The 26,527-nt window shown below is 41.3% G+C and overlaps 1 protein-coding gene across 6 annotated transcripts in view; it reads left to right on the forward strand.

The window, feature by feature from the left end:
* LOC140458181 (uncharacterized) overlaps positions 1-26,527 on the forward strand; it is a 70,537-nt gene that overhangs the window by 35,980 nt on the left and 8,030 nt on the right. For 5 of the 6 annotated variants that reach the window (XM_072552391.1, XM_072552388.1, XM_072552389.1 and 2 more), the window contains 3 exons: positions 1,471-5,771; positions 8,270-8,338; positions 10,650-10,727. In XM_072552391.1, coding sequence (XP_072408492.1) covers positions 1,565-5,771; positions 8,270-8,338; positions 10,650-10,727 — 4,354 coding nt within the window. In that variant the 5' untranslated portion in view covers positions 1,471-1,564. The remainder of the gene's footprint in view (positions 1-1,470; positions 5,772-8,269; positions 8,339-10,649; positions 10,728-26,527) is intronic. The other variant, XM_072552394.1, reaches the window with a different exon arrangement.

The raw sequence follows: 26,527 nt of genomic DNA on the forward strand, positions 1-26,527 counted from the left end.
CAAGAAGTCCACACTGACCCATTCCCCTGCCCTGCATTTACCCCTGACTAATGCACCTAACCCTATGGGCAATTTAGGACTGCCAGTTCACCTGACATGATCATATTATGGAACAGCAGAGCAGACTAGAGGGACTGAATGTCTCCTAATGACTACTACTCCTAATTTACAGGTTCAAATGTATGTTAAACTTGGATGAATTTGTGTTAGAACAATTATCAGTATTGCATTTAGTTACATTTATTTGAAAGTTGTGTTCATGGTCAATTAATTGTTAATTTTTAAAGTTTGTATAATTTTGTAAATAAATGAAAAATTAATTTATTCAACAATTACCTGAAATTGGAAGCTACTTGGATAACTAAATATTTATCCTTTTGCGTATTTTTATCATGTACCTTTTTATAAATCCACTTTTCATAGAGTGGGATGCAAGATGGATGGAGCTCATTTTGAATTGCCTTCTCAAATGACCCTACAAGTCACTTATTTACATGGAATCCCTAGAAAGGATTAAAACCAAATTGACCACTTGATAGCGCACACAGTTCAAACAAGCATATAATGTCGTCCTCATTTACAGTTGGAGACTGCCAAAGTTAGGAGAGCTGTCTCAAGTTGTTTTGAACAGTAACTGTCATTGTCACACTTGGGTAACCACACCTCAAAACCAGTTTCCCAGACTTTCCAACACTGTATCTCTGCGAAGCAAGACCAGTCTGTCTGAGGAAAAACAGGGTGATATAAAGTACCTCGTATCACCGTGTTTAGATTTGTCCTGTTTTGATTTGATAAGCCCTGTTTTGATTTGCTTTTCCAAAATGCAGCACCTCGCATTTATCTAAATTAAACTACATCTGCGACTTGTCAGCCCATTGGCCCATTTGATCAAGATCCCTTCTTTGCTGTCCACTGCACTTCCAATTTTGGTGTCATCTGCAAAATTACTAACTATATACCTTCTATGTTTACATACAAATCATTTATGCAAATGACAAACAGTAGTGGACTCTCACCGATTCTTGTGGCACACCACTGATCACAGGCCTCCAGTCTGAAAAACAACCCTCCACCACCACCCTCTGTCTTCTACCTTTGATCCATTCTTTATCCAAATGGCTACTTCTCACTGTATTCCATGAGATCTAACCTTGCAAACCAGCCTCCCATGAGGAACTTTGTTGAACACCTTACTGAAGTCCATTTCAATCATGACTACCGCTCTGCCCTCATCAAAGCTCTTTTTATTTGTTCAAAAAACTCATTTAAGTTTGAGAGACATGATTTCTCATGCCCAGCTTTGATTTGCAGTCGTTACCTTGGTTACTCTTGTGTGAAATAGGTTGCTTTCTAGGTTAGATTGTTTGTCCATTACCTTTTTATTCAACTGTATTTCAGGAGCAGTGTAGGGAATAACAGGTATAGTTTCAAACTCTTAACTTCCTGTCCCATTCTCTTTTTGTTTTGTAGAATTCCTATGTTGTTGTGGCCAGGACCTTCAACAGCTGCTGACTGGTTATGATTCGCCTTTAAGTGATGAAATTTCTTGCTTGGAACTGCAACAATGAAAATGTACGATTGCAAGAGGGGATTCTTGCCACCGTATCCAATATCGAAGCCAATTCGCAATGATATCACCTATGCTGCAAATAAGACATGTGCGCATCCAGCATCCACACCCCCTCAGCCAAATAGCCACACGAAACCTGTTGAGAATGCCCTCCAAACGCTCAACCAGATGATTGGGACCGTTCAACCGATGGCGCAGACACAGGAGTATAAATCTCAACAGATGCTTTCAGTTGTTAAAGCTAACTCGCAAGCACAAAACACTTCTTCAGTCCACCAAGTTGTTTCACAGGCAGCACCTCAACCTCTTCCAAGGAAATGGCCGATCCCAGTCCTTCCCAAAGGCAGTACAGTAACCAACACAAGAGTACAGCAGCTTGCTGTCAACGGACTTGTATGGGTGACTACCACAAGCGCTGGCCAAACTGTTCAGACTCCGAAGGCCCACAAAATCTATTCAGCGAGGGTATTACCAGCCTTCAATCCAGTTTCAGCTAATCAGAATCTAGCCCACTCTTCGAATTTGCTGATTTCGTTATCATCTGCAAATGGGAGTGTACCTCAAATTTCAATGGACCAAACACAAGTCAATGTTTCTGAACCTCAAGGCAATGGTAGCTCAATTCTTGGTTTAATGGCAAATAATGTAGTGAAGTGTGACGGGCAGATACAAGGTAAGGTGACTTGTGGCAAGGTAGGTACAGATATGAACAAAGGTCCTGAAGGAATTCTAACCCAGAATACCCCCCCTCAACTTGGCCAGAGAAGCTGGCCAGCTCTTACAAATGGAGCACAAGAAAGAGCTGGCTCTTCCAATAATACTCTGCCAGTTTCTGAACAGACAGGGCAATCTGCTTGTTTGAGTTCACAGCCAACTACACAGCACACTACTAGTAATTCTTGGTTTGCATCAGCAAATTCAAATGGCCAAAAAAGAATGGTGCTTGCCCGGGTTACCCCAATGTCTCACGACTGGAAGGATTTGCAACAAAACCCGCATTCTCTTCAGTCTGCTGACAACTCCAACATCAAGGACATGCCTATGGAAGGCACTCAGTTGCATGATAAATTAAGTGATCAGAATGGAGAATTGGAAGATACCTGTTCAACTTTGGAAAAATCTATTGAAATGCAAAACCAATCATCCCTGACAGAAATGACGGAACAGAAGAGAGTTCCTCCTGCACCAGCTGTTCCTCCCCTCTCTCTCAAACCAGATGTATGCAGTCAAGAAGATGTGCATAATATTCACTTCTATTTTACACCTTCAACTATGAATGAAGTCAGTATTATAACTTCTCAGGTGTCTTCCAGTTTCAATGCCCAGCAGAATTTAATGTCTTCGGGAAGTCTCATTTCAGCTGCTAATGTAAGCTCACACAGCAGCATCCCTGTGACCTCCCAGTTGACTGCATTGGCTGGGCATTGTAACTTTGGAGTATCATCGGTGGGCAGTTCAAATTCAACCTTGCAGCAGACAGTGACTGCATCTCCAGTTGAAATGGGGACTTTGTGTAATAGTGAACAGCAGAGTACTCTCCCTTTTCCTGGTCCTCCACATTCTGTAAATGTGCTGTGCTCGGCAGTCAATATAGCATCTACAAGTGAAGGCAAACAAACAATTCAGCTTGTTTCTTCAGGTTCTACTCCTTCATCTGAAGCATTTCACACTAGCAACTCGTTGCACTCTGTTTGCCTCGTACCCAGGGAAAGCTCTGGGAAGCAGGCAACCTCGGGCCTTGTACTTGTAGTCCCACCGTCTGTGCTTGTACAGAATTGCCAGAATGTGGAGGCCTCTTCTATCTGTCGGCCCTCCACAGTATTAACTGGAGGAGAACACATGCCAGTGAGACTTACTGAATGCCAAGGTGGAGCATCCAGTTTAGTTGCGGGTGCACCTACTCCAGAGTCTGAGAAATCTAACACTGCTCAGCCAGCAGCTGCCAGTCCATTAAACCTGACTGGACAACAACATGAAGAAATTATCAGCTCGCTGACAGCCGGCGGAATTGGGGAACCAGCAAATGGCGCGCATACATCAGCGGACCCCAGTCAGAAGACTCCATCTGAAGTATTGCCGATTTCCACTGAGGTCAGTGGGAAGAAGAGGAACCTAACTTTGGATGCAGGGGTATCGTCGAAAGACTGTGGTTTCCAACACTGCCTGATGCTGTGTGATGGTCAGGAAAATGTAACTGATAGTCCGCCTCACAAAAGGTTCATGGCTTCTGCTCTGGAGGGTTTGTCAAAGGGTGAAAACGTATGTAAAGATGTGCCTCTACCTGATGAAAAGGAAGCTACAAACTCTTCAGAGTTGATGACGTGCAGTGACAGCTCAGAGAGACCTGAGCTTGTAGTTGATGATCAGACTGTTGCCAAATGTAATACAGTTCAGTCTGAGATCTGTATCACTGGGGTGTTCTCATTGGGAGACAATACCGGGATGTGGAAGACAGTTGAGCAGAGCTCCCCCTGCCCTGTGGTTGATCTAACTGGCTCTTCACAAGAGGAAATAAACGATGAGTCTACAATAAAAGAAACTGGAGAATCCAGTTTGAAAGACCAAGAAGCACATGAAGATTGTGATACTGTGAAGGAAAATCCACAAGTGCCGAGTTCTCCCCTCTCTAATTTAGAGAGTGAGCGATGCCCGTCAGTAAAAGAATCTCCTCAAATGGGGCAAGCACAATCTGCATTGGAAGTCTCGCAGGAAAAACTCCCCAGTCAGCAGACCCTTCAAACTCATACTAGCCAGGTGAACATTTTAATAGATCTAACTGCAGACAAAGATGATTTTACTGAACCTCAACAGAGTCATTCAGTATTACCATCTGATTACAAAGAGCAGGATGAGAAAATGGTTTCTGACCAGAATGTCACGTCTGTTGAGATTAATAATCCACCTCCTCCTTTAAAATTTTCAGATTGTGAGCCTCAGGGTCTTGATGATCTATTGCATTCAATTGACACAGAAATTGAAACTCTAATGAACTTCTGGAATCCTTATCCTTCCAAATTTGCACATGCCAACGCTGCAAAGTCAGCCAGCAAACACTGCGATCAACAAAAAAGTGAAAATTGTGAGAATACACTGCCAAGTGTCGCTATAGAAACTGCAAGTGTTTCAGAAGAAGTGCAAATGCCAGATGAGCGTGTGAAAGCTCGCCTGGTTGACGATTTGGACTGCAACTCGTCTTATAATATCAAGGTACTCGGACACACTGAGATCCTGAACCTGCTTGCTGAAATAGCAAAACCAAAGCTAAATGAGAAGCTGCCTCCAGGAAGTGTATGGTCTGAAACATTCGATCGCTCAGATGTGAGGCTGAGTGAGGAAATGCCAGGTAAACCTTCCCAGAATGCCAGCAGTGACGGGTGGAAGGCTGGCAGTTGCAAGGTAGGGGCGATGAAGCTTCCAGGTAGACCGTGGGGAGACCAAAGTCCTACATTGCAGCCTGTCACCAATAAGAACAGCTGTGCAAAGAAGACGAAACGGGAAAGGAAGGAATATTGTTGTATTAATGCCTGGCTAGCTGCATCAGGTGTGCTTGGCATATACTGCAATTGTAAATTATCACAAGGCAATAAAACTGAAAACCAGTTAGATTTGCGACATGCAATGCATGAGAACCAAAATAGCAATGAGCCTAGTGATCCAAATTGTATTGGAAAATACATGGCTGTAGAGGCCACTTTACACAGTGTGCCTGTTGCCACCCATAGAGGACACGCTTTAGAAGTATCTGAGAGCTGGAATACTGGGCCCAGAAGCTGCTCCGATGCTGCTCCTGACTCTAATCAGGATGAAGTTTTGAGAGACGTTCAGCAAGAAGTGTGTGTTGTTCAAGCTATGCAGCAACAGGCTGGTGCAAACAATACTCGAATAGAAAACAATGAAGTGGAAGGTTTCTGTAAGCCAGGCATTGCACACTTAAGTTCTCTTAGAATGTCTGAAGAACCGGTTGGATTACCCTGCAAAGCTGCTTCTCACGAGAAACCCGATCGAAAGGAAAGCAAAGACATTTCCCGAGATCTGGTTGAAGTTCAACCAGACAAAAACACGTGGACTGCTCTGGAACTTGACGATCAAACGACAAATGGGAACAGAGATCCTCCTTCAGACACATTGAGAAAGAAAACTGGTGACCAAACTGTCAAGTGTAACGTTAACCGCCACCTTGGGGCCAAGCTAGGATTCAAGGGTATGATGCACTGACTGCTGTTAAGCTGCAGTAACAATGTGGGATTATTGCTTAATGATCATGCATTGATGCCATCACCACTCTCTGCCAATTTTGTGGAAACCACCTGGCCTGTGTGATGTAAAAACAAATGTGTTGACAGTCTGCACCCTCCTTCCTGACTATTCCTTCCCTTCCCCCCCCCCCCCCCCCCCCCCCCCATACCCAATCAAAAAGCTTGACTGAAACTATTCTAGGATGCCCCATGTGTTTTGTTTTTTTATTTTGACGCAGATGGGAGCAATTACAAACCCTATAATTTGCAGAGATGATTTTACATAAAGCTGTCGCACATCGGGAGTGGCTATAGCTCTGAAAGGTGGGAGTACAACTGGTGAAGGACCGGGTATAGAGTCCTAGTCATACAGCACGGAAACAGACCCGTTGGTCCAACCAGTCCAGGCCGAACCGAATCCCTAACGAAATTAGGTCCACCTGCCTGCATCTGGCTCATAGCCCTCCAATCCTTTGCTGTTCATGTCTCCATCCAAATGTCTTTTAAACATTGTAATTGTATCCACGTCCATCGCTTCCTCAGGAATTTCATTCCACATGCAAATCACCCTCTGTGTAAAAAAAAAAAGCCTCTTATGCCTTTTAAAAATCTTTCTCCTCTCACCGTAAAAATGTGCCCCCAGGTCTTTAAATTCCCCATCTTGGGGGGGAAAAAGCAACTACCATTAACACAATTTATAAAAATAATGAGAGGTATAGATAATCAGGTCGCCTCTCAACTTCCTATACTCCAGTGGGGAAAAAAAGTCCCAGCCTATCCAGCCTTTCTTTATAATGGAGACCTTCAATATCTGGCACCATCCTGTCAAATATATTCGGAACCCCCTCCAGCTTAATTATATCCTCCCTTTTAACTGTGCAACTAGGACTGGACGCAGTACTCCAGAAGAGGCCTCACCACTAACCTGTACAACTTCAATATAACATCCCAACTCCTTGCTCAGTCCTTGGGGTAAATGAAGGACAGCATGCCAATGCCTTTTTAACTTCCCTGTCTGTATGTGACACAAACTTTAAGGATTATGTACCTGCACCCCTGGGTTCCTGTATTCTACAACACTACTCAAGGCCCTACCGTGAATAGTATAAGCTCTGTCCTTGTTTGTTGTACTAAAATGCAATATCTCACATTTATCCAGACAGAACTCCATCTGCCATTTTTCAGCCCATTAACCCATTTAATCAAGATCCCTTCTAATCTTCGAAAACCTTCTTCACTGTCGACAATGCCACCAATTTTGGTGTTGTCCGCAAACTCACTAACCATGCCTTCTATATTCTCATCCAAATCATTTATATAAATGACAAACAGAAGAGGATCCCATACGGATCCCTGCAGAACACTGATGACAGGTCTCCGGTCTGAAAAGCAACCCTCCACCATTACTGACCTCTACTGTAAAGCCAATTGTGTATCTAATTGGAAAGCTCACCTTAACTTTACTCATTAGTCTACAATGCGGAACCTTTACTAAAATCCAAATAAACAATGTCTACTGCTGTGCCATCATCAATCTTTTTGGTAACTTCCTCAAAAAAAACTGTCACGTTTGAGAGAGAGTTTTCTTTGCACAAAACCATGCTGACAATCCTTAATCAATTTTTGCGTCTCTAAATGTCCATCAATCCTATCTTTTATCATCGCCTCCAACAATTTACCCACAGCCAAAGTCAGACTCAGGTCTGTCGTTCCCTGGTTTCCCCTTACAACCTTTCTTAAAGGTGCAACATTATACTGTGAGCACTTGTGCGCAGGGAGCAATTAGGAGGTCAGGACAATGCACATAACATCCTGTGAAGCTAGAGACGTTATGAAGGTAGGGCCAGGGCCTGGACACATTTGTAGTTTCTAACATTTGTCTGAAACGCTCAACACAATTGAAGCTTGGTGAGATCGAGGGATCAATGTTGCTAAGGATTGTTTTCCTGAAAAAAATTGTATATTATAAGTGGTAGTAGTGGAAGCAAAACTATTGAGAGTTTGGAAAATACCAGTGATTGAAATAAAATCAAGTTAGGAGTACAGGTAGACCATTTTAGAAAGCTAAATGCACATCTTGTGGATTGGTCAGATTTGGAAGGAGAAGGAAGGTATCTTTAATTGTATTGTTTTTCTATTTGGTCTTTTATATGGTGGTATAAATTGAAAATGTGACTGAATTCACTGCGGTACTAAACAGCGTACACAATACATGAATACCAGCAGCAAACTTGTGAAAGCAATGTCTCAAAGAAATACCAATATACCACAGAATTGATCCTTGTGGCTTTCCTGCATAGTCATGTCTGCCGTGGCATGTTATAAACTTCTCACCTGCCCACTTCTGCACTCATTTAATCTCCCAGGAGAGAATGAAAGTGCTTCTGTATGAAATATTTCTAAATTAATTTGAAAATGGAAGATTTTGAATATTTCAAACCTGATGCATTAATTTTGTTTTTAGTCATGAAAAGGAAACCTGATGCTTCTAATTGCCGGAGTCCACAGAAACAAAGGAAAAGTGAAACTCAGGGTGAGGATCTTGTAGTGTCTCTTTTCCTCTCTTTTTTTAAATTTAAATGATCAAAATGGAAAATAAAGTTCACTACATGTGACAAAGCAGAAGGCATGCTCTGAAATGTGTTCAGACAGTCTGACCATTCATGGCCAAGTTAATAATGCTACTCTTCGTCCCTGCTGATGTATCTTGCTTTTATGCTTCACTTGTCCTGCAATTGACGCAAACCGTTGCTGTTGGGGAAAAAAAGATTAATGCAAGTTTCAGGTTTGATCTAGGTGCTGGTCCTGCATAACTTTGAGAACAATGACTTGTATTAATCTACAACTTCATACCAACCATGTTAATGTGGAAGAAAAATCAATGTAATTGATGTATGGGTACTTCTGTCAAACTTTTGAGATTCCTTATGAGGGCCCCCCAGTATAAAATGGTCAGTGTTCTGCAATTATTCAGTTCTCCACTTTGTCAAACTGCTAATCAACCAGTATTATTCTGACTTCTGGTTCTCCTGTGGTGGCCTTGTATGGTACACTGAGATCTTAAAAGAACCATATAGTATCAAGTTGCATCTGACTACCTTGCGGTGGGTGGCTTGGGGCATTACTACTTTTGTGTCATCTCTCTGGAAATTGATCAGACTGTTTGTTTGTTTTTGTTTGTTTCTATTTAGCTAATTGGCAAATGCTCAGAAATAGTAAGTAGCCATAATGTAGAGGTACTGGTGTTGGACTGGATTGGACTAAATCAGAAGTCACGCAACACCAGGTTGTAGTCCAACAGATTTGTTTGAAATCACCAAGCTTTTTCAGTGCGCTGCTCCTTCATCAGGTGTCGTGTGACTTCTGACTCAAACAGCAGGGGAAGAAAAAGAAATCTTCAGTGGTATGGCCTGGTCCTGTCTGCAACATTTCAAAATAAAAGCATGTTTTAAAATGGATTTTTTTTTTCTTAGTGTCTCCTGTACCCCGTCCCTGCTCTCGCTTTCCCAATGTCTAGTCCATTGCCCACTCTGATTCCCATTTGCTTCACTGATCAGCAATCCGCCTGTGTCCTGTCAATCGCCACAAGTCAATGTTGCTGAAGTGTATGGCTCTGCCTCTGCATTGGCCATTTAAGACCTCTCAATTTATTTAACTTGACCATTCCTGAGCTCCTTGTTATTTCTTCATTCATTATAGGAGCTATGATGGTTTTGCATTTTATTTCAAACATACTGGATGTTAGTACATTATAAGACAGTGTTGAAATTATTGAATGCATAATTTATCTTTAGCAAATTGTCTAGCTTTTTTGTGTGTGAAAAGTGAGTTCTGCTACATAGTTTAGTAAAAGTCTACTTCACTTCAGGTACCAAATATCAGGTTGAAGCAAAGAGGTAGCTCAGAAATTGCAGAAGCAGATGCAAAAAACAAGCCAAAGGTGAAATTTGAATGCTGTCAATTTAAGGTGTTGTATGAGTGTCTAACATGCAACATGAGCAGTGTTCAAACAGGCAAAGTTGAAAAGGAACTGTAGACTTTACCCGACATGTCCAATCAACTCGGAGCAACAAGTTTTAAAAAAAAATACAATGGACCTCTAACTGTCTTGGCCAGAATAAGTTTTAGGTAGTGTATAGACCAGAATAGGTCCTGGCACCAAGAGACAGTGCTGTATTGCGATGCTACAGGCGCTGCTCAGAGCAGTTGCATGTTTTTTTTTCTCCATTGTCAGGATAGTGAATTTTGTAGAAACGTGGAATAAACTTGGACTTTTCAAGTTAGAAGTGTATGTTGAAAGTTGACATGTATGTCTAAGAAATGGGAAGGATAAATAGTACTGTCAATTGCAAAAGAACAGTGTTCAGTCATGCAAAATATAACTGATTTTTGAGAAGCTCTGTTTCACACAAGTGATCATACAGACGGTCTCTAAGTAGACCAGTGCAGGCAGAAACCCAGATATACATTTTAAACTGTAGATCTCTTTATAAATGGACAAATCAGAATGGGCTGTATAGATGCCTTTATCTATAATTACCATCTTTCTCTTGTAAACCATACACTTGTCTGACAGAATATGTTGAGATCAAATTCCTTTACTGTCCACTTCTTATTTTTTTTGTTTTCGTTATTGTTGTACATGTGTGTATATATACATAATAAACACTTGAAATGTTGGAAAATTTTGTTTCCGTATGGATTTCCATCATAAGACCTGGATCTTGCAAAAGTTGATTGGCCTCAAAAGATCTAAATGCCAGCCCTGGTAAGTGATTAAGAGACATTGTGTAGAAGGAGCATTTTTTTTAACTGATAAAACTTGCTGCTCACTACTCTTCCAGGAAAGGAAGGAAAATCTGCCAAGTGCCCTAGTCTGCAGAAGAACTGTATTCCACAGAAGAAAACAAGATCTGATGCTGGTGAGGATTTTGTTTTTTCTGTCATGCAGTTTGGCTGAATTTCCCATGTTATGGTGTGTGTAATTATCGAATAAGGATACTGCAGGATAATTACCTTTCTTTCCTGTTGTTGTGTTTGGCACGATACTTTGGCTTAGCAATTCTGTTCAAATATTGTTTGAAATCTTGGGGTTGTTTTGTGACTGTTACCAATGAAATCATTGACTTGGACCATTGAGCTAGCAGTGTCAAGAATCAAGTAACTTTCTTAGTTTTTGTCCTTAAAACAAGAACAACTTGCATTTAAATAATATGCTTAAGAAGTCCGAAGAAACAACATGGGAGCATTTCCTTTTATTCATTCGACAGATTGCGTCGCCAAATTTCTTAACCCATCCCTAATTGCCCAGAATGCAGTTGAGTCTGCTGTGGATCTAGTCCAAACCAGGTCAAGATGGCAGCTTTCCTTAAAGGGCATTAGTTAACCATACTTTGTTTTATGATTATTGACCATGGATATATGGTGACCATTAAGCCAGCGTTTTAGTCCAGATTTAGTTGAATTGAATCTGCTATGGTGGGATTTGAGCCAGTGTTCCCAGAACATCACTTTGGCCTTCTGGTTCTGACATTACCACTACGTTACATCTCGTGTGTGTTGCAAGTCGAAATGAAGAGTCCAAGAAATTATGTTCCCTATATTATCATTACTCCCTTATTGCTGCTAATTTGGAGTGCAGTATAATTAGTATGCTACCTGAAATAATGAAATGGGTTGTAATTCGTTGCAGAAATTTCTTATCAAGTTTTGTTTTCTCGAAGGGTGTTGAATGCAAAATAGAACTCAGCAGCAGACACCATAATGAAGAATGGTCCTGAATTAGTTTACCTGCAGGAATTGGCAAAATGCTTCTTCATGGAGCATCTAAACTACCAGCTCCTAGATCAATTCCTGGCAACAGACCCACAGATTTGACACGTGGCTATATCTGCCTCCCCATGGGTGAAATAACTCCATCTGGAGAAAGTGGACCTCATTGACACATAGAAAATTTCTGACAGGACTGGAGAAAGGTACTGGATGTAGGAATGATGCTTACCCAGCTGGGGGAATTTAAGGTCTTAGGAATAATGTCTGTCATTTCAGGTTGTGGTGAGAAGAGATTTCTTCACTGAGCTTGGTGAACGTGTGGAATTCTGTACCATAGAAAGCTGTACAAGGCCAGTGCCTGCACGTATTTAAGAAAGAGTACCCACGGGTTAAGGGGGTGAGCTAGAGTGGTTGTGACAGAGAATCATGTAATTATGATGACTGACTGGCCTGTTTCTGTTTTCTGTTTTTATGGTGATCGTGAGCAAAGTTGAGAAATAAGGACAGGATTATTAAAAAAGAAAAAAATTGAGTGTAAGCCATAACAAAAAAAAAACACAGGAAAATCTTCCACGGGACTGAAAGGAATTGTACCTGAAGTCAACCTTGTTTCAAGGGCAGGGCAGGACTGGCTAAACAGAAACACAAAGCAACAGATTTTGAATAAGTATTTTGCATCTATCTCCAAAATGTGACCAAATAATAAAACATTTGAGGAGGCAAAGGGAATGTGAAACAAAATATATTAGGCAAACTAGTACTGAAGACTGACAAGGCACTGAACCTTGTGGCCTGAATCCTTGAAGACTTCTGAAATTGAGCTACAGATATCGTGGATGCATTGGTTGAAAAGGTTCCAAGTTTCGTTAGATTTGAAAAAGATACCATTGGTTTGGAAAGTCTCAGATGTAGCATACCTATTCAAGAAAGCTAGAAGACGGAAAGGTATAAGTTAGCCTAAAATCTGTTACATGGAAAGTGCTGTATCTGCTAAGTAGTAGTAGGATGATTAGAAAATGTTGATGCAATCATGCAGAGCCATAATGATTTTGTGAAATGGAAATTGTTTGGCAAACATCCTGAGTGTTTTTTTTCGACCATGTTCAGAGCACGGCAAACCAGATGGGATGGCATTTTTGGATTGTTTTCGGTGTCACAAATTTGTTGCTACATAAAATAAGAACTCATGCTGGGAGTGAAATGTTGGTGTGGATAGAGGATTGGTTAACTGGCAAAACGCTTGGTGTAACCAGTTGTTTTCAGGTTAGCATACTAGCTAGGGGGTGCCACAGGGATCACTGGTAGTACCTCAGTTATTTAGAATTTATTTAATGATTTATAGGGAGGGGCTGAGTGTGTTCTTAAGTTTGATACAGAGGTGAGTGGACACAAACATTTGAGGCTGGCACAACCCGCCAGCATTTATCGCTGGATTTAATCTAGATCAAACGGTCATATATTTATGAATAAGGAATAGCAGATTTAAAATGGATTAGGAGGAATTACTTCTCTCTCAGGGTCATGACTGTGAAATTCACTACCCCAGGATGCAGTCGATGCTGGACAGTAAGGTTAGGGGAAGATTTTTAATTAGTGATTGGTTGAATGATTTTGGAGAGTAGGTAGGAAAGTGGAGTTGAGGCCAACATGAGATCAGCCATGATATCAAATGGTGGAGCAAGCACAGGTGTAAACTGAGTTGCCTACTCTTGCTCCTAGTGTTATTTGTTACAGATATATGACTGACATTATCCACTTTGGTAAGAAAATAGAAAAATGGTTTAAGTGAAGAGAGACTATAAAATGCCAACAAAGGGAATGCTTTGGTATCTTCACATGAAACGTAGAGCAACTAGGCTAGCATTTTATTTCCCTGTATGTTTGATTTATGGACTGGAATGATAAAAGGACTGTTATAAATATAAAAGATAGTGGAAGGTATTGCTGTACCTTATGTTGATTACACTGTTGCTTGTGGAGAAAGGTTGGTTGCAGATAAACGGCACCAGGGAATGTGTACGTGATAAGACTCTACTGGCAACAAATAGCTGGTCTGTGAAGTGACCAGTTGTCATTGACAAGGGCTTTGTCTGTCAGCATCTGCGATTGGCTACTAGGTAGCTAAGCAGCTTGTAGGTGTGAGAGCCTTGTACCCAAAGCCTGAAGAGCTAGACAATTTATTTCCCTCATCAGTTGCTGTATTGTACTTGTTTTTCATTTATTGGTTAAAAACACTAATTTGTGAACCAGCCCTTCTCATGTCCGAAACGTCGGGCATGAGCCTGAAGGGCTGATGCCCGAAATGTCGATTCTCCTGCTCTTTGGATGCTGCCTGACCTGCACTTTTCCAGCAACACATTTTCAACTCTGATCTCCAGCATCTGCAGTCCTCACTTTCTCCTCGAAGGAGGATTCTGTTCTGTTGGATGTACTTGAGGTCTGATTTGCCTGTATTGCTCACAAAACAAATCTTTCCATTGTATCTCCAGTACACGTGACAATAATCAAATCGAACCCAAATCAACTTAAATCTTGACCAATACTAGTGGAAAAGACAATTTTAAGATGAAAATCATGTGCCTCTTCTGGGATGGTTCACTTGCTTTAAAATACGGCGTGGGATTTGCCAAGTTGTATTGTACAGGTAGTTCTCCTATAACGCTGTAGTTGCATTCCAGCAAACCTGCACTTAAAAAAAAAATTGCCGATGGGAAAAGCGGATTAGGGGCAGACAAGCAAAAATATTACTCAATTGCTGAAAAATCACCCAAAACTATAACAGCCTGAATGAAGGATGAAATAATAAAGTTGACACAGTATGGTTTAAAATGTAAGCGAGCTGCTCTCTGTACAGTACCTCTCTCAGCTGCACTGTCCGCAGCTATCCTGTAGCATGTGCGGAAAGGTAAGAGCATTGGGTGTGCACAGAATTGTGCAGAGATTTCAGCGCGGACGTGTGTGCATGTGCGGGAGGAAGAGCGCAAACTGATCTCCCGCTGAAATTGCGCTGTTGCGAACAGAGGTAAGCGTTCTCCAAAATACCGTTCCCTGATTCTTCTGTGACATTATCGCCGAATTGCACTACTTGAGCATGTATTATCTTCGAGGAGGTGACCAAGCATGTGGATGAGGGTAGAGCAGTGGATGTAGTGTACATGGATTTTAGTAAGGCATTTGATAAGGTTCCCCATGGTAGGCTTATGCGGAAAGTCAGGAGGCATGGGATAGAGGGAAATTTGGCCAATTGGATAGAAAACTGGCTAACCGGTCGAAGGCAGAGAGTGGTGGTAGATGGTAAATATTCAGCATGGAGTCCAGTTACAAGTGGAGTTCCGCAGGGATCAGTTCTGGGCCCTCTGCTGTTTGTAATTTTTATTAATGACTTAGATGAGGGAGTCGAAGGGTGGGTCAGTAAATTTGCAGATGATACAAAGATAGGTGGAGTTGTGGACAGTGAGGAGGGCTGTTGTCGGCTGCAGAGGGACTTAGATATGATGCAGAGCTGGGCTGAGGAGTGGCAGATGGAGTTCAACCCTGCCAAGTGTGAAGTTGTCCATTTTGGAAGAACAAATAAGAATGCGGAATACAGGGTTAATGGTAGGGTTCTTGGTCAGGTGGAGGAACAGAGGGATCTTGGGGTCTATGTACATAGATCTTTGAAGGTTGCCACTCAGGTGGATAGAGTTTGTAAGAAGGCCTATGGAGTATTATCGTTCATTAGCAGAGGGATTGAATTCAAGAGTCGTGAGGTGATGTTGCAGCTGTACAGGACTTTGGTTAGGCCACATTTGGAGTACTGTGTGCAGTTCTGGTCGCCTCACTTTAGGAAAGATGTGGAAGCTTTGGAGAGGGTGCAGAGAAGATTTACCAGGATGTTGCCTGGAATGGAGAGTAGGTCATACGAGGATAGGTTGAGAGTTCTCGGCCTTTTCTCGTTGGAACGGCGAAGGATGAGGGGTGACTTGATAGAGGTTTATAAGATGATCAGAGGAATAGATAGAGTAGACAGTCAGAAACTTTTTCCACGGGTACAACAGAGTGTTACAAGGGGACATAAATTTAAGGTGAAGGGTGGAAGGTATAGGGGAGATGTCAGGGGTGGGTTCTTCACCCAGAGAGTGGTGGGGGCATGGAATGCGCTGCCCGTGGGAGTGGTAGAGTCAGATTCATTGGCGACCTTTAAGCGGCATTTGGATAGGTACATGGATGGGTGCTTAATCTAGGATAGAAGTTCGGCACAACATCGTGGGCCGAAGGGCCTGTTCTGTGCTGTATTGTTCTATGTTCTATGTTCTATGTTCTATCCTGTATGAGGGGAGCTACAATCTGTAAACTTGTGATTGAGCATGGCCTGACTGCTGTGCAAATCTGGAATGCTGATGAAACTGAAGTAATGTGTGATGCCTTCCAAGTAAATCCTTAGCTGGTGCTGATGAAAGTTTGCTTGTAGTTTCAAGAAAAGTAGAATCAGTATAACTGTGCTAATGTGCACGAATACAGTGGGAATGCTTGAGTTGGAATTGACTTATCGTGAAAAATGCAAACATTGGTGTTAAAGTGGCATAATTAAATTCCTTGTTGATTTCAACGATAGGTGCAGAAATCTTTTGCTGAGTGTGAAAGAATATCTGCAAAAGAAAGGAATGCCTGACAAAAGTTGTGCTTTGTTTAGGTCATTGTAGTACTCCTCTCTCTGCAGAAGTGCCTGTTAATGGCAGTATCCTTGTTTTTTTCCATCTTAATATGATGAATTTGATTTAGCCAATGGATTAGGGTGTGATCTGAATAGCCGGCTGCATGTTGACCAGGATGCTCCTGTTCCAATGACATGAAATACAGAAGAAGTTAAAAGTAATGTTTGGAATCATGGGAAACTAACGTTCGAGAAGTGCAAAGTGATGAGAAGGGCAAGGAGAGAGTTTGTTTCTGTAAGATCTATTAAAGGTGTAATTGACAATGTTAGGGAAGCTACTGGGGACTCAAGACACCCTTGTTACTGTTGGTTCAAATCTAGAAGTGAATGGTGGTATCTATTTTTCTGAACTAGTCAATTAATCAGCAGTTATCCTGAGCTGAGGATAATGCCCATACTCTTGACAATTGATTTAGTTTCACTAATGAAGTTATGAGACAAATGTTAACAGTGGATAATCACCAGAATTTCTCCATACACTCCATAACATGGAATGGAGTGAGTCAGAAGGAAAAATGAAGTTACTAAATTACTTTTTTAGAAAAGGGATTGAAATCCAAACAAACTTTTGAATATAGGATGTTTTTAATAACTGACTCATGCAGAGAAGATAAAACTCAAGGAAGGTGTATTATCTTGTGTATGGCTACTCACACTAGATCTATAATTGCATGATAATGATGCATGCTGAGTTAATAGCAATGAAAGTAATTCCATTATCTCAATCTCCTCCTCCTCCTCCTCCTCCTCCTCCTCCTCCTCCTCCTCCTCCTCCTCCTCCTCCTCCTCCTCCTCCTTCGCCCCACCCCCAGCCTATCAAATCTGTTCCTGCGTGAGCAATCATGTATAATGTAAGATTTTCCAGGCAAATCCAATGGTAGAATTCTCCGAGACTTATCCAAAGAGGAGTCTTATTAGACTTTATGCTGCCAGACCTGCTGAATTTCTCCAGCACTTTCTGTTTTGGTTACAGATCTCCACCTTTCACATCACTGGTTTTGTTTGCTCGATATCACCGTATACAAACTGGTTGCAAACTGGTTCTGTTCCTGAGTCTTTGCAAGTTGATTGGTATGCAAGTCAGAATGTAATGCAGGCAATACAAAGAGCCATTTGTAAGTAAAGGAAATGTCAGATAATTAAAATTGCATTCAAGATGGGATTGTGTTTGTAAGTTTGGGTGTTCATAAATCAGGGACTCCCTGTACCCAGTTCAAGGAGTGAGGTACATATGAAACCCAAGGCACTATCTCGATCAAATTAAATGGGTTACCTGAGGATTCGCTATACGGTTAAGTGGCAGCAGCAAAAATCGCTCATTTGTGAGTCTGTTACTTTACACACTGTGTTTGAGAATAGTAGGTCTGAGTAAAAGTATGAAGTTGTTGAAGCATGATCTTTTTATACAATGAGATTTGTAGTACAAAAGTGCAAAGGAGCCAAGTTAAAATGGCGAAAATTGCAGCAGACTGTTTAATGTTACCCTGATTTTGGTAACTGAGTTGCTATTGGAAGAAGATTGTGTACTTTACAAGTTTGAAAACTGAAATCCCATGGCCATTAGCTACGATTTGAGATATTTGGATAATCCCTATTTCATTGTAATTAAAATTGAAAAAAATGCACCATATACTCCCAAAAGTACACCCAACAAATGGGTGATGGGGAATGAGTCTGTAAACTGAATTTTAAAGGGAGTGTTGTAACCAAGTTGAGAGGGGTGAATATATCAAGAGTTTCGGATTTCGAAAAACATGTCTTTTTAAATTCAGTATCTATTTGACCCTGTGTTAAACTGCAAAGAACCAAACCAGGCAGCTGTCTGCATTGATAAATATTATGGGTTAGTTTTTTTGTGAATTTAGCAAAAAGGGTAAATTACTAAAAAGGTAAAACGTGTCCTGAATTCCCCACACACGTGTTTGCTTGCATACTAGTACCTAAGTTACAAAACGAGAAAAACCAGAATTGGAAAAGCCATTGCCTCAGTATGAGAATTCTATGATTGATGTTGATCTTGGAAGTTTTGGTAGAAGTTGTTCTCCAGATTAGTCTTTCAAATTGCAATTGTTTTCTCCTCCGAGTGCATGTTATGATACTCAAATTTCTTTCTATGTATTCCAACTTGTAATAGAGATGGGGTTTGAGTCTGTTAGGCGTTTCAGCACAGATACTGTTACACTATTCTTGCAGGCCTCGTTGATGGTTCTGCCATTCTGTGATGGTTAGTCTGAAGGATGTAGTAAGATGAGGGGGAGGTGTGAGATAGTGAAGAAAGGGATCAATCTGAGACTGGTACAGTTAAGAAAAGCAGCGATTCAAACAGTCCGGGCAGGCAGGGACAAAGCAGAGAACAAGGTAGGACTGATAAATTAAGCTGCATTTATTTCAATGCAAGAGGCCGAACAGGGAAGGCAGATGAACTCAGGGCATGGTTAGGAACATGGGACTGGGATATCAGCAATTACAGAAACACAGCTCAGGGATGGACAAGTTTGGCAGCTTAATGTTCCAGGATACAAATGCTATAGGAAGGATAGAAAGGGAGGCTGGAGAGGAGGGGGAGTTGCCTTTTTGATAAGGGATAGCATTACAGCTGTACTGAAGGAGAATATTCCTGGAAATACATCCAGGGAAGTTATTTGGGTGGAACTGAGAAATAAGAAAGGGATGATCACCTTATTGGGATTGTATTATAGACTCGCTAATAGTCAGCGGGAAACTGAGAAACAAATTTTGAGATTTCAGTTATCTGTAAGAATAATAGGGTGGTTATGGTAGGGGGGTTTTAACTTTCCAAACATAGACCGGGACTGCCATAGTGTTAAGGGTTTAAGTGGAGAAAAATTTAAATGAGTACAAGAATATTTTCTGATTCAGTATGTGGATGTACCTGCTTGAGAAGGTGCAAAACCTAATCTACTCTTTAGGGAAAAAAGGCAGGGCAAGTCACTGAGCTGTCAGTAGGGGAGCACTTTGGGGCCAGCGACCATAATTATTTCGATAATTAGATCAACAGGAATCGATCTAGTGAATCCTTAGAGTATAAAGGAAGTAGAAATATACTTAAGAGGGAAATCAGGAGGGCAAAAAGGGAACATGAGATCGCATTGGCAGATAGGGTTGAGGAGAATCCGAGGTGTTTTATAAATACATTAAGGGCAAATGGGTAACGAGGGAGAGAATAGGGCCCAGCAAAGATCAGTAAGGTGGCCTTTGTGTGGAGTCAGAGGAGATGGGGGAGATACTAAATGAGTATTTTGCATCAGGGTTTTATTGTGGAGAAGGACATTGAAGATATAGAATGTGGGGAAACATTATGACCTCTTGAAAAATGTTCATATGACAGAGGAGGTGGTGCTCGATGTCTTGAAACGCATAAAAGTGGATAAATCCCCAGGATCTAATCAGGTGTACCCTAGAACTCTTTGTGAAGCTAGGGAAGTGTTTGCTGTTCCTCTTGCTGAGATAGTTGTATCATCAATAGTCACAAGTGAGGTGCCAGAAGACTTGGAGTTTGGTTAACATGGCGCCACTATCTAAGAAAGGTGGTAAGGGCAAGCCAGGGAACTATAGACCAGTGAGCCTGATGTCGGTGGTGGACAAGTTGTTGGAGGGAATCCTAAGGGATAGGATATACATGTATTTGGAAAGGCAAGGACTGACTCAGGATAGTCAACATGGCTTTGTGTGTGGGAGGTCATGTCTAACTGTTTTGAAGAAGTAAGAGGATTGATGAGGGCAGAGCATTGGATGTGATCTATATGGACTTCAATAAGGCATTCGACAAGCTTTCACATGGGAGACTGGTTAGATCTCATGGAATACAGGGCGAACTAGTCATCTGGATGTGGTCTCTCATCCAGACTCCGACTCCTACCCCTACCCAAGTACTCTAGATTTACCCCTAACTGCAACTAACCTATACATCCCTGCACCAATTCACCTTACCTGCACATGTTTGGATTGTGGGAGAAAACTGGAGCACCCAGAGGAAACCCACACAGACACAGGGAGAAAGTGCAAACTCTGCAATCGCCCAAGGCTGGATTCAAACCCCGGTGCCTGGTGCTGAGAGGCAGCAGTGCTAACCACTGAGCCACCGTACCGCTTTATGGCATCATATTTAAAATGACCCAAGCTTGTTTACTCAAGTATTAGCAAGCTAACTTTGATAGCAAGCCAACTAATGACTTTTAAGGTGACAAGCGGTGGGAAGGTTCATAGCAGGAATTCCAAGATTTGGAGCTGGGGTAACTGAAATGGCCAATTGCAGTTAAACTGCATGTTTGTGATAGTGTGAAGAGGATGGGAGGGTTGGAAGTTCGAGCAGGAAGGGCTGAGGCCATGAAAACATTTAAATTGAAGAGTGACTATTGTAAAATTGTGGTGTTGCTGCTTCATGAGCCAGTGTAGATGGGTGTCGGAATGAGAGTTGAACAGGATTTGGTGAGAGCTGGGAATTGGGCAGCAGAACTGAAGTTTGTCATAACAGGTTAGCAATAGGTTTGTTTAAAGGGTGAGGAAGGCAGTGTTTTGATTTGTGAGGATATGCGAAAGGAAGATGGTCTCTTGGTTAAATACAACACCCAGCTCTCTCGCATATGTGGATCTGTCTCCTCTTCCTCAGGAAGAAGTGTTGATGGTTCAGGAATCTTTGTCGTCTTCAAAATTTAGTTGGAGGAAATCACTGCTCCAGCTCTAGACGTTGGACATACTGAAAATGGTATGTAAAAGCAAATATTTTGGAAGTCAGTGAAGGAATCTTATGACTGTTGTGAGCTATTTTAATATAACTGCTGTAGGTTAATGGTCAAACAGACCGAGGAAATGTATCTTGAAGTGGCCTATAAAAGTAGGAATATACCTCTGATCCCATACTTGTACAAATTATAGGAACATGTACTCTGGATTTGGAACAACAACGAATTGCTGGAAAAACTCAGATCTGGTAGCATCTGTGAAGAGAAAGACGTTAATGTTTTGGGTCCAGTGATTCTCCTTTTGGAACTTAAGTTTGGAAATTCTATATTCTAAATCAGAATTAGGCTTTAAAGGCTCTGAATTCTGTCGGGCTAATCAGGTCAAATACATAGAATATCTAGCTCAGATCTTGCAGCTGCGATAGCACTAAAGCTGTCAGTACCGATTAATGCAGACATGTAAACATGTTCCTTTAAATGCACATCTAGATTAGATTAGATTAAATTCCCTACAGTATGGAAGTAAACCCTTTGGCCCAACAAGTCCACACTGACCCTCTGAAGAGTAACCCACCCAGACCCGTTCCCCATATTTACCCCTGACTAATGCACCTAGCACTATGGGCAATTTAGCATGGCCAATTCATCTAACCTGCAAATCTTTGGATTGTGGGAGGAAACTGGAACACCCGGAGGAAACTGGAACACAGAGGAAACCCATACAGACATGGGGAGAATGTGCAAACTCCACGCTAGCCACCGTGCCATCCCACGATGTCTGTGATCCTTTGTGCTTGACTTGAAGTTCCTACAGGTGACAATACATTAAACAAAGGGATATGAAACTGGCAATAAGTTTACCTGTTTGCTGCAGTACTGCTGTTTCTTAAAGTTGGCTGAACGAATTGTGACTGGAGTTTTTGACTCATTCAGGCAGAACTACTTACTGACCATTGCTTCTAACCTTGGAAAATCATACTCACGTCACTTTATTCATTTTTTTTTTGTTTGCCTGAAAATCATGTTTTTAATGTTTGAGATACTTCAGCTGAATACCCTAAACTTCATTTTACTTGCTGCAAAACTTGCTAAAAGTATTGCATTTATTGACATGTACATGGTTTGCTCCCTGAGAATGCTGCAATATAATGCTGCTTACACTTTTCGATACAATCCATCGATTCCCTTTCCTTGCCTCAGGATTCATACCTAATATTGAGAAAGATAAAATCCAGAACAAGATTGTGAGAAATTTTCTTCTGTGACATTTGCTGTTGACCATAAAATCTGTGTCTGCGTGCGCTAAAGGACCAGATTCTTTTTCAATCAGCCAGGAAGGATATTGAGTCCTAACTTTTCTCTTGTATAGATATTAAAGCAGAAGATTTAAAAAAAATTTTGTTTGTTTGGATAAGGAAATGGTGCAAGTCCTAATTGTCATGAATTTGCATAGGTCTCTGAGGGCAGTCTATCTCTTTTTTGCTTAGCTGATTGCATGGAGAACTTGGCAGAAAAAATCCTCGGGCCACAATATAGAAAAGACCCAAGGACGTTTAACAGCAGTTCAAGATGAAGCTTTATCTGTATTACTTTTGTTTGACTTTGTCTTTTTTTGACTGAGGAAACGAGATTAGAGGAGTTGAATTTTGTAAAAACCTAAATCTGATTCATTTATCAGATGATGTATTCCACCAATTTCAATCGCTTGTGCTGACCACCCTAATGAAGGGGTTATCCATTGTATTTTTTTAACTCGTTCATGGCTTGAGAGTATCACTGGCTAGGGCAACCATTTGTAGCTTGTCTCTAATTGGTCTGGAGGTGGTTATCCTGGTGAATTACCACCTTTCTTTGTTGCAATCAAGAGTATGTGCCGCCTCCACACCGTTTCGGGATTGAGCTTTGTAATTTTGACCGGTGAAAACGGAACAAATAGCAGTTCTTCAAGTCATGATGGTGTTCCCCTGCTTTATAGATGGTTGAAGGGGTGCTGGTGGAGTTACTGCAGTGCATCTTTTAGATACACACTGCTGTTACTGTGCATTTGTTGTGGAGGGAGTGAATGTTGAAAGTGGATGATTGCCAATTGAGTGGGTTGGTTAGTCTTGGATGGTGTTGAGTTTTTTTAAGCGTTTATGGTACACTCGAGCAAGTGGGATGTATTGCATCATGCTTTGACTTGTAGGTGGTGAATGTGCTTTGGGGAGTAACATGGTGAGTTAGTCGTTTCCCAGTTCTCAGCTTCTGAACTGCTCCAGTAGTCACCGTATTTAGATGGTCGGGCCAGTTTAGTTTTTGATAAGTAGTGACCTCCAGGAAATGGGTTGTCAGTTATTTTACATTCAAGTCCAATTTAATGGAAAATTACCTGGAACTAATGCAGATGATCAGTTGATTCTTGAAGAATGTGAAACAAAACTGCATGTGCTCAGGTTGGATGCTGTGGATCAATGAAGCATGGTCTCAGTCCAATTTTAGACACCTCCAGGATGACTGTAGGAGGATCACATTTGTAGGAGGATCACTTTATTTCCTCTTAAGTTTGAGAAAAATGCAAGACCATGCAAATATCCTCTAGTTTGTCAGAGTCATAAGTTCATGAGATATAAGAGCAGAATTAGTCTATATGGCTCATAGAGTCTGCTCCACCATTCGATCATACAGCATAGAAACAGGCCCTTTGGTCCAATTCTTCCATGTCAACCAGGTTTCCTCAACTGTTCCAGTCCCATTTATCTGCATTTTACTCATATCCCTCTAACCCTTTTCCTATCCATGTACGTGTCCAAATATCTTTCAAATGCTATGATTGTACTTGTCTCTACCACTTCCTTTGACAGGTCTTTCCAAATATACACCACTCTGAAAAAGCTGCCCTTCAGGTCTCTTTCAAATCTTATCTCTTACCGTAAATCTATGCCATCTAGTTTTGGACTTCCCTATCCTGGGGAACAGACCTTGGCTATTCACCATACCTATGCCCATCGTGATTTTCGAAAACTCTGCAGTGTCAACCCTCTAGTCTTCCATTTGTTCGTTCTTCATTACTGAAGATGCTACCTCACTCATATTTCTAGAGGCACAGCGAACTCATTGATTAATTTGAACATGCATATCCAGATAATAAATGTTGGCAGATTGTGTGATTTTGGAAATTTAGCTAAATGCTGCCACTGTCTTGCATGTTTTCCTTCACTGTCGTCAGTGTTGTGGAGCTAACTTGCTTTACATAAGTTACATAACACTGAGGCCAATTTGTGATGGTACTGTGGCTGTAAGAGGTGTATTTTGTACTGGGTTTTGGACTTGAAATGTGGGCTTAGGTTAGAGAATGTAAACTGGTAATGAAAAATTCTGAAAGACTTGGGTCAACAAGCAAGCTTATCACTTGAAGATTCATAGGTCTTGACTGAATAAGAACTCTTCAAAACAGTAGTTAAGGAAGGACCTTTTGCCTGAAACGTCAATTTTTCTGCTTCTCGGATGCTGCCTGACCTGTGCTTTTCCAGCACCCATACTCTTACTCTGGGCTTTAATGATGAGTGACTCACTAGTCTGATACAATTAGGGGGGGGCTCCTATTCCACACAACTTGCTCACCAAAAAAACTGCTGTAAATATGTGAAAACTGTTTTACTTTTCAATTTGTTTGCACTTTTGCGTTCTATCTCTTTTGTGACAGAAGTCAATTTAAAAAGTTAGCATGGAAAAACTCTAATGTTTCTCTGCTCCCACTGCTCCCTCCAATGGGATCTGTGATTGGAGGATCTGGAGCAGCAGTGTGGGAAAGAAAGAATTGAAAGTAAAAAGGACAAAGTACTTTTTTTTTCCCCCAGAGTAGAAAGAGAGGGAGGAAAAAAAACATTCTCTTCAGAACTTAGCTCCAAACCTGGTAGTCAATAGGCAGTTATCATGTTTCATTTGTCCCTCAGGGATTATTTATTTTCATCAATCCTTTGAGATTTTAACGAAAAGAGGAAGGGGAAAGATGTTTCTGGCAATTGCTGGGAATAATGCAGTTATGGCAAGATGTTTTCAAATATCCTATGAATAAGCAGGTCTTGAACGTGCACTCTTCTATATCCAGCCTCTGCTCTTCACATTCTCCAGTGTGTGAACTTCTCTCTTGTTTGTTGTTGTTCAGGTAGCATGTCATACTTCAGATGTGGTCCAACACTGGAGAACTACACTGTTTAACAGTGAATTGTTCTATTGTATTCAACATACAGAATTTTGGAATAATCAGCACACCAGCGGGAGGAAAATCAGCTCATCATACTTTTTGCTGGGCCTCTGTCAGAACAACTTGGACGTAGCCATGTGATTTCTCTTTAGATAACTATCCAGTCCCTCACTGAAGCTGCCCAGGTTTCCTTGACATTTTATTCTTTGCTATTTTGACATTACAGAATAAGCATTTTCCATTTCCCTTATGTGCATATTAAATTTCGTCTGTCCTTTGCTCACATAACTTGTCAAACGTTTTCATTTTTGAGCTGCCTCCTGTGGTTTTACTGACTGTCCTAATTTATTATTTGCAGACTTAAATTAGCTGTCGGCCTTAACTCTGCTTACGTGCTTGTAAATTTTAATGTAGAATATTATAGACTGTGGATGAGGAGAAACTATTCCCAATCATAAAATGTATTGGGAAAAACAGATGTTCTGTGAAAAAAAAAAGCAAGTGCTGGAGGCGAACCAACTTTCATGCAAGTAGGTGAGTCTGATGCAATGCCTGAAAGTGTGATGGAGGCAGATTCATTTGAGGCATTCGAAGGCACTGGATGCTTAGAATCTAGTAGAATACAATCAATATGTGGGAAAGGCAGGACATCAACCAAGTCGAATGTTCATTTGGTGCCATTCGGATGGGCTCAATGGCAGTCTCTGCCTATAAAATATCTATCTTCAGAGTCTTGACATTTTCCCATAAATGCGATAAGACATGCTAACAACAAAAAATACTTTGCATCTTGCTCTGGTTTAAAAACAAAACTACCCAATTAGTGAACTTTGCAAGGTATTTGCAATCTCTACTAAAACTGAGTGCAAATTGAGAGAAACTACAATCTTGTTCACCTTTGGCTTCAGTATGGCTTGCAAATGATTTTCCAGTGTGGGTTTTTTCCCCCTTGTACACCTCACAGCACCAGAATGTTCTCCATGGTGTTTTTAAACAAGTGATCAGGAAATATTTTGGCAATTCTGCCTGAGACCGACTCATTGCCCAACGATAAGTAGACCGAAGGCCTCGTTCAACTGGAATGCAGTGTTAAAGGGTGAGTGGTGGATCACTGTCACCTTGGATCTCAGCTGCTGGTATGTACCACATTCGATGGTCATATGCTGTGGAAAAGGATATGGAAGATATAGACTGTAGGGAAATAGATGGTGTCATCTTGCAAAATGTCCAAATTACAGAGGAGGAAGTGCTGGATGTCTTGAAACAGTTAAAAGTGGATAAATCCCCAGGACTTGATCAGGTGTACCCGAGAACTCTGTGGGAAGCTTGAAGTGATTGCTGGGCCTCATGCTGAGGTATTTGTATCATCAA

Source organism: Chiloscyllium punctatum, chromosome 32 (assembly GCF_047496795.1).
Source record: "Chiloscyllium punctatum isolate Juve2018m chromosome 32, sChiPun1.3, whole genome shotgun sequence".
NCBI classification, from domain to species: Eukaryota; Metazoa; Chordata; class Chondrichthyes; order Orectolobiformes; family Hemiscylliidae; genus Chiloscyllium; species Chiloscyllium punctatum.